Below are 14,372 nucleotides of genomic sequence, written 5' to 3'. Positions count from 1 at the left end.
AAATTAATTTCTTTGGTTGATTTGGTCATTGCAAATAATGTTTTGGTTTTTTGGTATGCGTATGTGTGTGCGTGTGTGTGTATGTGTCTGTGTTGAAATGTTTACTTTGTACAGTGTTTCAAAAATAGAAAAAACTGCAAATACAAATCAATTTTTCATAAAAGAATGAACCACAAGATACAATCTATATTGTGAAGTAAGCAGAGAAGTAACTGTTCTTTTATCAGTGCCTGAAAAGAAAACAAATAGGAGTCTGCCAGATGTTAAGCATTCCTCAGCATCAAAAAATACTAATATATTAAACATGCAAAAAAGGTTTCTACAGAGTAGATAATGGCAGCCAGAAATTTTGCTCCTTAGAGAATACTAACCTGTAGTCTGTCTTCTTTTTTTCTGTAATTTTTTCCTTACAAGTGCAAGATGAAACTATGCAAAACTTTATATATAATACTTTGTATTATTATGGGTGGTTGTACAGTCAGCAAATTAGACTAGATTTGATATTTTTGTCTAGCTATTAAATCCTTTCCAAGGATCTTTGTGGTTATTATTATGGATGAGTTATCTGGTTAGATTCACAATCTAAGGCAGGTGGAAACTTAACAATTTAAATCCTAATCAAGGCTTTAAGAATTTTTATTTTCTATTTTTATTATATTGGCTGACTCTAAGATCACTCATGGAATAAAAGGCTTCATCCACCCTTGTTTGAAGCCCTGGAGAAGAACTACTAGCCCAGTTTTTAAGGCAGGAGGAGGAGGCATGATTAACATTGATATAATACTGAAATAAAAATTAATTGATGAGTTAAGATAATAATTCCATTTATTTTTGAAAGATATAAAAAAACTCCCAAAAACATTTTTTAAAAAAATAATTATTCTTTTAGAATAATTATTTGAACTGATTTGAACCATTTGAGTTGACTGTCATCTTTTCAAAATGCTCACAATATTATGACCAAAATTATTGATGGCAATCAATCATAAATCAAGGTCAACATTTCATTCCAAATTGATTTCTGACATACTAACAATACCCGATGTTTAAACTGAAGGAGAAAATAATTTATTTTTGGAATGAAATATGATGAACAGATCTCTGGGTCTAACAGGCCTTAAAATAAGTAAAACTAAGATACATTTAGCAGTTTTGGCATTGGAGTGGCACTATATTTTAAATAAATAAGTAGGCTTCGGGTTAAAGGCAGAAATTCAAGTGTTCCATGGTTGGGCAACTGTTGTCTTCTCATATTTTTTTGATAAAATAAAAACATTTTCTATATAGAAATATTATGAATAATAAATCACAAGAGTATTTATGAGGTTTTTTTAAAGAATAACATGGACAGACATTTCTTCTCAGTATATCGAGCATTAAGGTCACTCAATAGGATATCATGCCTGTTAATGTATGTTAGTTCTTACATTACCTATATATTTGTTCAAAATATTTGTTCAAAATATTGTTCAAAATATTGAATTTTGAGAAAAATGTTTCATAGTCCATGCAAATAAATAATCAGAGATGATGATGCTTGTCATGGACATATAAATATCTAGTTGTACATTCAATTGGTCGCATTTGGGTGGTCAAATGATTTATTTCTATGATTAAACCCTATGGCAGGGGTGTCAAACTCAATTTCATTGAGGGCCACATCAGCACTGCGGTTGCCCTTGGGGGGGCGGGTGGGTGTGGCCAGAGTGGGTGCAGCCTACTGGGTGGGTGTGGCCAGCTCTACATCGTTCGCGTCAAGGGTGCCTGTGGGGGCTTGGGCAGGAGGGGTACAGATCTGAGAGTCTCTGGCAGAAAGGGGTGGGACCGGGGCAAGTGCCAAGGCATGGTCCATTTCTTCATTCCTCACAAAGGGCGACACCTCCCCAGCATGCACCCAGGGGGTGGGGCCGACGCGGCAGGGGCTGGTTCCTTACTGTTTCTAGACGGCCTTGTGGAGCTAAGACTGAATGTGTTTCAGCATAGATGGCCACCGCAAAATTGTACATTGGCTCCTGGCTGGCCTGGGCCAGGGCCAAGGCAGCAGGGGCCGTTCCCTCGCTGTTTCCAGGATGGCTTTGCGGGCCACATGAAACCACTTCGCGGGCCGCATCCGGCCCCTGGGCCTTGTGTTTGACATGTCTGCCCTATGGGAAACTTTTTTTTATTATGTAAGCTATATTATTATGCAAGCTATAAATATAATCTGCTTTAGTAAAACTTGCTTTACTTTTTATCTAATCTATTTGCATTCCTGAAAATATATTGGGGTATTTTATAAAAGCATCATTTGCAATGCACGCCCCAATTTTAACATTAAAAATATTCATACTAAGAAAGGAGTTGAAATACTTGCCTATTATGATCCTCGACAATCAGGAGTTTCACTTTGCTTGTTTACAAATTAGCCTACATGTCAGCCACACTTTCTTATGCTTTTTCAACTCTAATCTCCTACATCAGAAGGTCTAGAATATGCTACTACAGAATATACTGCAGTATGTGACACCTAACTGCATATTGCTTTTCCTCTGTCAATTTAGATTATAATACTCAATCTATGAGATATTGTTAAACTCTTACTTTCCAGCAGTCCCAGCTAGCATGGAAAATTATAAAGTATTTTGGTTTAGGAAAATGTGGAGGGATGCAAATTCTCCACACCTGAATTAGAAGGAATGAGAGGCTCATAACAGCAATGCCTTTTCTGTTGTGGTGCTTGCCTTTGGAGTAATGTCTTCTCCGAAGTTTGGTTGACCCCAATTCTTTTAGTCTTACCTGGCTTTCATACCAAAAGGAGAACTAGAGCTCACGTTCCCTCATTTTCTAGTCAAGCACCTTAACCATTACACCAACCTGGTACTTATATTTAACATAGTTTAGTCTTGGTAACTTTAAATCTTTTTACTGTACCTGAGATTTGAAACCTTTCAGGTTTTATAATGTGGCAGCCATGAGATAGTTTTGCTTGCTTATGGTAAACATAAATGAGTGAATTTCTTATGTTAAAGATATGTTTACTGGAAATACCCAGGCAAGTTTTAGAAAATTTAGCAGTTTGTACTTTTAATGGGTTTTAGAAAACAATGAAACATTCATTTCTAACTTGTATGCCGTTTGCATCAAATATGATTAAGTTCTTAAATATCTATTTTATTTAACCATTACTGCAACTTCAGACATAATAGAAGTTACTTCTATTAAGTAGAAATAAGTTAAGTAGATTCCTAAACTGGATGGTCCAATTACTAATATTAACTTAGATGTGCTGTACTTCTAAGTACTTCTATTACTTCTGGTAAGTAATGCTCTATTTTATAAACTCAACTCCTAGCTTTATACTTATTTCTACTCTATTCCTATTGTGAGTATAAAGCTGTGAGAAGAATATAAAGTATAAAGCTCTCAAAGCCTGTCACAAACTACAACTACTTTGTCATAGAAGAATTTCTGAATTGTTTAGCATTGTAAGAGATGGGGGTAAGAAATACTCATTTTGCAAGCTTCCCATTATGTTAGTTCAGAGATTTGAGCTCAATATCCTCTGCTTCAACACTATTGTGCAAAAAGCTTAGAATTGAGCTGTGTTTTTAAAATTAAAATACATTTTTATAATACACAAAAATGTATGAGCATTAATTCAACATGCTCTAGAAAACATCTAACTGGGATTGGGTTTACATGGAGGGCAGCTGAACTAATTTTAGATGAAATCAAAAAATATTTTTGGAGCCAACCTAATATTTTCTGAGTGTTGAGAATGGAACAATGTTATGTAATAGAATATGTTTTAAAAAGTAATGTAAATGTTTTCAAAATTTGGCTCTAAAAGTGTATGCAGGTTTTTTGGAAGCCTGGGTAAGTCCTTCAGGTCAATTAAAGAACACTGAGGGGTTTTTTTTAGAAGTGTATGAAGAAGTGAAAGTTACAGATTTTTACATTTATAACGGCAGTAGATTCCTAAACTGGATGGTCCAATTAATAATATTAATTATTTATTTATCTGGTACATTTAAGCATGTTCATAAAACAACTGAGATAATTTTGAGTTAGATTACAAATGTCCTTTATTTACTTCTAAGCTGCCCAAGGTTAGTATGCTCAATTGCTTAAGAAATATTTTTTTCAAATCCAAATTTCATGTAACATCTAATTAAAAAGCAGTTTCCTCTATAAATTCTCAAATTATGATAAACATTCTGAATTAATTATAATACATAAATGACATATTACATAGTTAATAAAAAGAAAAAAGGACAGAAAAGAATTGCAAAATATGTCAATACTGATTTTTACTCAGTTTGTAATATCTGACAGAAGGTGGCGATCTATACTTACTTTGAACACTACATAATGCAATTCTACTTAGAATTCTGTATATGAAAAGAAGCATAGAAGGAATATGAGCATTAACATGATTTTTACTATTAATGTAATTGCTTTCATATGCTAACAATTAGATACCATCTATTTCCAGTTTAAATACTATATTTCAAGTAGAAAAATAATGCATATTATTGTACAGGAGCAAGTTATATGTATGACTTAGATATGATAGGAATACTTACAGGCATCTCTAATATATAGCAACATAGCTAAGAAAATGTAGTCAACCAAATCAAGAGTGATGCTGTCAGCAAATAAAGCATCCCACACAACAAGAAGGTCCTGAAGGAGAAATTCTCGTCCAAACAGAAGCCTTATCCATCTCCTAGAAAGAAATTCCAAGGAACACATCAAAAACTGCTTATCACAGATGAGAAATAATAATTTATAGAGAAATCCAATGCAAACAACACTCCTTACTAGCACTGATAATGTTACCTAGTTTGGGTAATGAAATGTCTGCAAGAAAACAAGCAAGCTCAGAGAGCACCAAGAACCCCTCATAATAATTTATTAGATACCTAGATGGTACTTAGCTGGATTTACACAATTATAATTGGAGACACATTGATGATTCATTTTTGAACTTTTGGTATGAAAGTAGTTCTAAGAGTAGATTTCCTCCCCCCTCTCCCCAGTATGTAAGCCTATATATGGTTTAGAAAATGTCAAATTCTGCATTAACCTGATTACATAAAGAAGTGTAAATAGTGTTTAAAAGCACTATTTTTGAAATGCTATTAAACTGGTTGTTCGTATGCCTACCAAGCTTATATTCATGATGAGTTCAATTATAAAAAGTTGTTATGGAACTGATCAAATGTTTATGAAGTGTGCCTTCCTTTTAAAAAGTGTCTTAGGAAACTGAACCAAATGCTTTGTTTAATAAGGCATTAATCCAAGTTATTAAGTAGACATTTATATTATCAAGTTATAACCATTGCAAGTGCAATGCAGGTGTAATTTTCAACGGAGTTTTATGCTAATAGCTGATGCAATTAAAACTCAGAAATATAATAAAATTCTTCATATAATTTAAATAAACAAACACAATATATCTCCCAAATGCTACAAATCAGAGCTCCTAAAGGAAGAGGAAACACCGAATCTTTACACAATTTACTGCTAATTATATCACGCAAGATGTGGAAGATTACGTCTTGGTGACTACCATATAGAAATTATTACTTTTTGCTGTTACAAATATTACTCAGGCTGTGAATGAAATCTTTTTCTTTGCATCAACGTTTATGATTCACAGATTGTGAAATTTGTACTAGAAACAGATAAAATTAATACACTAAAAAGAATATTTGTTTCTGTGAGATGGGAAAGGGCAATATATTGTGATATAGTAGGATTCAATTTTTTAAAAATCAGAAATCCCATTTTCTTTTGTATCATTTTATTATATGGCAGGCATGTCAAACTCGCGACGTCACATGACATCGCGCAACGTATCGGGCCGGTTTTGCCATTGCTGGCAATGAGGTGGGCGTGGCTTCCACGTGACGTGTCCGGCCCACAGGCCGGCAGTTTGACCCTCTTGCTATATGGCATTAACTGCGGATACTCAAGTTAGTCTGGCATTTTTTTTTAAAAAAAAAAGTCTCTTGAGAATATTAAGCATTGGAACGAAGAGTTATTATTTTTATAGAATTAGAGAATTAATGGATTTCTCTGCTTTTGAAATCATAAGAATATCAGCCTTACAGAATTGACGGGTATATGCAATTCACACAATTGAAAGTTGTTGTATTTTAACTGCTATCTGTACCTTTTCAGCAACAATGTAGTATCCAATAAACCAAGGACCCCTAAAATCTCTAAATAGCTAGACTACAGCATGCTTTCTCTTCCTATAAAACAAAATAGATGCTCTAAAGAATTACGTCTGAGTCAGAATGTTTTTATACAAATTAACACACTTTTAGTGTTCTTTCCAATATGTAGATATAATCTAAGTTTCACTTAATGATACCATTGGACAAGAGGAGTCCCTTTCTTTTGAATGGTTGTATAGTTTAATTACAGTTCTGTCCCGTTAATTCTAGCCTCAAATCTGCTACACCTGCAGACTGTAATACTCAAGATAGCGCACCCTTTTATCACATTTCGTAACACAATAATTTGTATTTACCACACCAACATAGAATTGCAAATCAGCCTAAAATACTGAAGGACTTTTTAAAAAACAAAAAACAAAAAAACCCACTAATAGTTATTACTATTTCCTTACTAAAAGGCATAGTCCTATATTTTACACATGATTTCTGTGTAATTAAACCTTAATATCAAAACAATTTATAATCACTACCTACAAATGGTAGTTTAATAATGACCTTCAAGAGAAATATTAATATTCTAGAATGACTTTAAAATATTATTTAAAACTTGCAAAAGCAATTATTTTATTAAGGATTACCAGGAATAACTTATGAATGCAGCTACAAATCATATATAACTGGATTACTGGTATGACAAATAAATAAAATACAAAAAGTGCTATATACTATCAAACTATGATTTGAGTACCATTGTAACATCTGATGTTTAAATTTTTAGAACAGAAACATAATGAAAAAAATAGTATAAATACATAGTACTATACAAAATAGTTCAAGAATATGAGACAATTTCCTATTGAAAGAGGGGTGAAATTTATAAAGGACACATATCAATGATCTATTGTTGCAAGTAAAATATGGATTTGTCTTTAGATATTATATAATCCATTAGCCCATTTCCATGTATAAAATATTAAGAATTTCTCTTGTACAATTCATATACTGGTATACTACCCCGATTTTTTCATTTTTGAAGCAGAAAAATGAAGCATTTTTGATAGTTGCCAAACTCAATGGATACTCTTTTATAATGCAGATTAAAATGTTGAAATAGTATGAAAAATCCAAGCTATTCAATTACTGCTACAAGTTCTAAACTATTTGTCCAACAAGACTATTATCCCACCCTTTTTTAAAGATTAGACTCAAATATTCTTGTATAATTTCTTATTTCCCAGAGAAAATGAAAGAATTCAGGAATGAATAACTTCTTAAATAGTGTTTTCCAAAAAGTGATCTTTATTATAGTGAAAAGCAAACTATATTAACAGTTTACAAATTCAATAAAATCCCTTACTAATTAATACATTCCTATTAAAAATCTTAAGCCATCCTCTCTTAAACATGCACTCAGTGACTGTGTAGACACTATACTACTATACAAAATAGTTCAAGAATATGAGACAATTTCCTATTGAAAGAGGGGCAAAATTTATAAATGATCTATAGTTTATCCACATCTGACAAATGTACAAAAAAAATTCACACACCTTGGAAATTTTGCAATTTATTTGGATTAATATTATTGTTTCTGTAAAAAATATCACAATATAAAACCATAGTAACATATTCCCCTACTGCACTTTGTTCTCATAACTTTCATTCTTTATAAAATATGCCGCAGATTGCTTTATCTGAACTAAAAAAAAGCTCCCATATTCAAAATGGCATCTTGAAAATTATTGCTTCTCCCTGAAATTGGTATGACTTTCTTTAGTTTTCTTTCATTATCTTCTTTTAAAAGACTTTAAAAATAATGTGGTTACTCTTATTATTATTGTTAAGAGAAGTAGGGTAAATAAATTGAAATAGGACAAAAATTATATTTTGCTTTATCACCTACTGTTAGTATTGTGGAATCTCTCTTGGTTTCATCATTTTTATTCATGAATATTGAAAGATGTGTTGCTGGAAGAATGCATCAATTCAGACAGGTATACACATGTATTTATAATTTTAATAGACAATATAACATGACAATGGCAGAAATGCTGCCCCAGATCTAATATATACCAACATGAATTTTGCATGTGGGGTACTGATATTTAGACTACAAGACTATATCTCTCCTTTACACTCCCAACTGAACACATTGTCAAGGATAGAAAAGGATGGAAATAGCATCATTCTCTATTCAGAGGGAAACCGCATATGCATTAAACCGAATGCTTGAAAAAGAACTCAGATGTGATTAAAAATAAAAGGAACCACAACTAGTAGAGACAGCTTGATAAAGTGGCAAGAAAGAAAATTGTTTGCATGAATTCATTTCTCTATTTTCTCCCATGTAAGTGATTGTTTTTCATTGTAGTGAAGTAATGTGGTAGGAAAAACTGTTAGTGAGCTGTTTAGTCCCAAAACCAACTACCAAAACATCTATGGGTAAAATGATGTTGTTTCTTTTCTTTTTGTAAAAACTTAAAGCACATACTTGGTTTCCAAAGCTTTCTGCCAAGCTTAGCCATTAATAGATATGAAAGAATAAAGGCAAATATTTGATTAAAATATTAACTCCAGTTTTAGAACATTTTCTAATGATGCACACTTTTCTGGCTTTATGGTCTGCCAATGGGTTGGAATTAACAGCACCAAGCACCCTCTTATCCTATTTAGGAATTTTGGAAATTGTACTTTCAGACTAGCTGGACAGCACCAGGTTGGGGAGGTCTGTTTTAAGCTTCAAGCAAAGCCTGTTTTCAATTTTGGTAGCTCAGGCCACTTGGTCAGGAAGCCTATAGAACATTCTGAAGGACATTGTTCTGGAAATTCTCAATCAAAGAAAAACTAAGTCTTCAAAAAGCAGAAGCAGAATGGATTTATTGTCACAACAATATTTCATGTTATGCCTACATTGACTTCTGAAACTAAATTAAACTGCCCTTAAAAGGCCATAGACAGCAGTCCATTTCTATCCATTAGTTTGGCTAATAATGCCTTCATATATTCATGAATAAAGTCATTATCATCAATCTTCCAGTTATACTGACCAGTTGAATAATTATTTATGCATATACCCAGGAAATCCTGGGTGGCTTCTTATTGCCTATACAATTGTTGAAAGACCCAGTGAACATTCAAAACATATGGCAATGATGATTTAAGCATTCACCTAAGCAAAAAAATGCTAAATCAATGCTTTATTTATATCTTTAGTTCAGATGTAGCATATATTTTTTGACATTCTTGAGCTATTACAGTACTACAACTAAACTGCTAGGCTGCACTTGGCAGTGTTAAAAATATGCCATGTAACCTTTTTAAATGCTATTTAGCAATTTAAAAACTTTAAAGCAAAGCTGCATATAAGTTCGTACATTTTAATGTATGATTTATTAATTTTACAACACAGTTTTGGCATGTAGTTCTTATATTTGCTGCTTGTTAAAGAATGATTGGGTAATGAAGTACTTCACAGTCAAGTCCCATAGATTTCAATTAGGATTACTCCAGGGCAAACATAAGTAGGATAGCAGTCATATTCTATTTTACATATGACTTATAAACAACAGACATACGTTTTCTAAAATAAACTGCCTACAGCTAGCAGAGATGCATGGTGGGAATTTAGCCACTTTGGGTGGAAGACAATGGACTCATTTAATTATCCACATATTCCTGAAGAAACCCTCTTGGTAATAAAAGATTCAGATGAAAAAAACAGTGACTTCATTAATTAACTACCATATTTGCTGAAAAATGTGCACTAAATAATGCAGCATAGAAATTGTGGTTCTTCTAGATGCTTGTCTGCAGAGTCTGCATGTGTATGCGAGAGAGACAGAGAGAAAAAAGCAATGCCTATGCAGCTTCTAATTATTCCAATTATCATGGCACACTATGAAAACTTGATTAATAACACTGAAGATATTGTTGTGGCAATTAGCCATATGGTTGTGGGACTTTATTCTGTCACGATTTAGCCATTAGCATCTACTTATGTTCGTCAGAACAGTGCATCCGTGACAAGTTGAAGTTCCGCTCACCTTGTCGATTCCCCCGTGAGCCACACTAGAGAACTGTTTATTCCTGGGAGCCCTTTGCCAGAGTAAATTTTTCATGTGGCATCCGGTCTGACTGGGGACAAATGTCAAGTAGCTAATGCAACAACCCATCAAGCTTAGCTCTCTCCCTACAAAGATACTTGGTAAATTGCTTGTCAAAACAGACTTATTTCAAAAAACATTTGACCAAGGAAATTAATGTCAAGTGACTTGTACTGAATGTTTTGAGTGTTAGTAATTCAAACAATATGCACCTTCCATTATTTAGACATGATGAAATGTTCTATCATGATTTTGTACAATTGCATGCATTACAGTTACATGTGAAATGTATACTTTACAAGCCCAGGGATTGTGGATTCACTGTCAGTTTGGGTTCAGCACAATTTGGAAGATGTAATCCTTTTTTAATGGGAGTCCATTATCTCCCCCCAATGTGTGTTTGAGAAGAGAGAGGGAGAGAGAGAGAGAGAGAGAGAGAGAGAGAGAGAGAGAGAGAGAGAGAGAGAGAGAGAGAGAGAGAGAGAGAGAGAGAGAGAGAGAGAGAGAGAGAGAGGGAGAGGGAGAGGGAAAGAGAGGGAGAGAGGGAAAAGGAGAGGGGGAAGGGAAAGAGAGGGAAAGAAATATTTTTTCAATTGGTTGGACTCACAGCTGACATACATGAACATTAGATAACTCAGGGAGTGCCCCCAATGCTCCCACTGGGACAAAAACCAAAAAGGATCATACAAGTAACTTTTTTAAGGAAGCAGGGAAAATATGGCGTATAAAGGGACTATTTCTTTGTTAGAAACATACAAATGTAAGTGGTTTAAGTTTTAGATAAGCTGTATTTAACTTTTGCAGAAAGTAACAGAAAACTCTCATACTGGTTAGAGAAAATTTGGAAATCAGAAGCAATGTTTTCATATTATTATTTTGCATTTACATCGCACATATCCTCTTATGGTACCGAAAGTCATAACAAGCTCCACTTTCAAGTATTTATTTGAATCTGGCTCGCCAAAGGACCTGTCCAGCACGTTAATCATTTTCCACATCAATTCTATTTTTAACCAACCTCACTAGATTCTATATATGTATGCATATATGTATTCATCTATTTTATGTAGTTCTCCACCATCATATTCTACAAGGAATATAGAAACCTAAGGAAACCCATGCAGAGCCCAGAACATGTTTATTGTGCATGAACAGCAATTCTTACCCATTAAAAAGAAGGTTATTACATTTTGTACAGTTACAGCTTTCAAGTATTATTCACAGATAGTCCCTTATAGAACACACTGCAATAACTTACCCTTGAAATAACATGGGAAACTCTTGCTAGGGCAACATTTCTGCTCCAGAAAGAGTTGCAACTGGCACACCAACCAAAGCTGAAGAAAATCACCCCAGATACAACTTCCAATATTACCTACTTAACACTAACCATAACTCATTATAGAGTAATAGGTTTGGTCTTTCAGGAAAAGTGCTATTCCATCTAGAACCAAGTTAAGAATGCCAAAAAATTCTGGAAAAAAGAATGTTTCAACCTGTTTCTAACATTGGCCTCTCCCAATGACTTCAAATAAATTGAAATAGTTGAGGAAAGAAAGAAAGACCATACAGTAGCCCTACCCTGTGTATGTTTAAAAAAAGGAGTCCTTATTCTCAATCTTTTGAGGAATCAATGGAAGTAAATGAATTGAGAGATCTAAGAGGATGAAGAGGGGTCAACTCTCTTCATCCAAAATCTGATGAGGGTCATCCAACAGTGCAACCAATGTGATTTATGTCCTATACCCAGGCCACAATCCAGACTAAAAAGGATGCAGAAAATTGGCTCATCTAGAGCACACTGAAAATCCCAACATTCTTTCAACAACCTTTCCCAGAATGGGAAAGCTGCATACTAGATGATAGTGGTCTAATACAGCTGCATCCATGGAATCCCTTTTCAGGAAGAGGTGCCTCGTTGCCTTGCACCACTGATTGTAGATAAGCAGGTTGCGCACGAAGGAGGGGCCAAGTGCATCATCAGTCTTGAGCCTCTTTGTGCCCACAAGAGATCTAAGTCCAGCCCTCCTTGAATTCTGTTGACTTTTATCTACCGCCAATTTGCTTTGACTGTTAGTAGTTCTGATTCTTGTAGAGTGTTAGCAAATAATAAACCTGTATTCATTTGCTTGCTTCCTGATTTCTTGTACCTGACATTGATCCATTGAATCTTATGTTAACCCTTCTCTCAAAGGAACCAAGTAGGACAGGGGTCCAGTTCAAATGGGATGGATCTTCTGCTGCACTCTATCCATATCTTTGAGATTAATTAAATTATATTGCAAGACTCTACTTCTGTTATCATCATAGATTTTGTCAATTGGGATTCTGGAGCAAATTTGATTATTGTCAAAATTCAGTCTACAAAATGGAATGAATCACTCTAAAGGCTGGGATGCACTCCAACATTAATAAGAGTGAAGTCACCACGGTGTAAGTTAAAACATGAGGTCAGGTTTACATCTGATCTTCCCCTCTTGATGCTTTATTGCAACTGTTCACTTTTATCATCCATGTTCTGAAGGGTCCTGCTATACATTTCATCCCAAATATTTAATAAAATTATCACCTAATCAAGTCAATTAAAAATATAATACGTTGATAATCTCTGAAGTTTGCTTCTAGTTATGGATTCAGATTGTACACTCCTGCAGAGATAGTAAAATGACAGTATGCAACTCATGGTAATCTATTTGTTAGATTCAGACCCCACTTTTTATTTTAAGACTTATAATTGTCATAATGATGTTGGCTTCTATCATTTGTCCCCTACCGCAACAATCCTATGAAATAGGTTGGACTAAAAGAGGGTGACTGATCCAGTGACCAGTCCCAAAGGTATTTTTTAAAAGGCAAGTGACTTTGTTTTTCTTGAAGATGTTTCGCTTCTCATCCAAGACTTCAATCAGAAGTGAAGAAGTTTCTTGGATGAGAAACGAAATATCCTCAAGAAAAACAAGTCCAGTTGCCTTTTGAAAAAGCACCTTTGGGACAACCATGACCGGGATGACTGAAAATCTCCATAGATGGTGAGTTGAAGGTGGACAAACTTTAGCAGTTTTCCCCAGTTCCAGTGTAACATCTTAATATAGCACCCTAACTGAAATGTGCTAATCATTCCGAAATGGCAGCCAAAGGGTTAAATCAGAATTAGTTATAAGAACCGTTTTCCAAAGATAGACAAGACAGAAGTCCCATGAAGAAGAATGCAGAACTTAAAACTGTTAATCATAATTCTTTAAATCTCTACAGTATTTATATTCCTAGCACTGATGAATTTTAATTTGACATGACTGTGGCATTTTTAAAAAGTAGCACTAAAATACACTTAGAATGAGATAATGTTAATAGTATAGTGTCTGGGCTGTATTTGGAGATCTTGTATGGAATAGTAAAGATGTATGGCGACAAATATTTTTGCATTTAACAGAATTCTGCCTATATTTCTGGACTTTCTTTAAGTATATCTCTGGTATTAAATATCCATTGGTCATTAAAATGATTCTGTGATCTGTTCTGATCTTAGACACTTTCATTCTGCTGCATAATTCTTTTCCAGAATGTTTGGAAGCATCATGAGTATTGAAAAATGTGGTTCCAAACGACCTAGATACATATTTAAAATGCCACGCCCCCAGCTTTTAAATAAATACATTTTAAAAACAGGGTAAATATTCTAGTGGAATAAACAGATATGGCGGATATGAACTGTAATATGTAGTTAAACTGACTGTTAGAAACTCCTGATTGAAAAAGAAAGTTAATAAGAAAGTTAATGGAAACTAAACTGCTGCGGTTATAGCAGTTCCACTGAACTGCTACTGAAAGTACCATATCGGACTTCCGGTGGGACGGCGCGCCGATGGCAGCTCTTTTTGGAGCTGTCCTCTTGGGAAGGCTTCAGAGCCAGCATGAACAGCGGTCAGCAGCTGTTCAGCGGCTTGGAACCTTGTGCCCCGGGAGAAGGGGTCGAGGTGAGTATTCCTGGATAGGAGTAGAGTCCCAAAAGCTCTCCCCTTTATTTTGGGAGAGCGGAATTGGGTACTCCTCCGGAGTCCGGGAAATCTCCGTCTCCCAAGTGCCTTTGTTCCCTCTTTTT

At 34.4% G+C, this 14,372-nt stretch overlaps 1 protein-coding gene across 1 annotated transcript in view; it reads right to left on the bottom strand.

Annotated features, from left to right (window-relative positions):
* The window catches only part of TBC1D5 (TBC1 domain family member 5), a 358,979-nt gene that overhangs the window by 93,502 nt on the left and 251,105 nt on the right, over positions 1–14,372 (bottom strand). Inside the window, exon 14 of the mRNA XM_015810742.1 lies at positions 4,566–4,708. Coding sequence (XP_015666228.1) covers positions 4,566–4,708 — 143 coding nt within the window. The remainder of the gene's footprint in view (positions 1–4,565; positions 4,709–14,372) is intronic.

Source organism: Protobothrops mucrosquamatus, unplaced genomic scaffold (genome assembly GCF_001527695.2).
Source record: "Protobothrops mucrosquamatus isolate PMUCROS unplaced genomic scaffold, P.Mucros_1.0 scaffold18, whole genome shotgun sequence".
In the NCBI taxonomy this organism is placed as follows: Eukaryota; Metazoa; Chordata; class Lepidosauria; order Squamata; family Viperidae; genus Protobothrops; species Protobothrops mucrosquamatus.
This window is presented reverse-complemented; position numbering and strand designations above follow the sequence as displayed.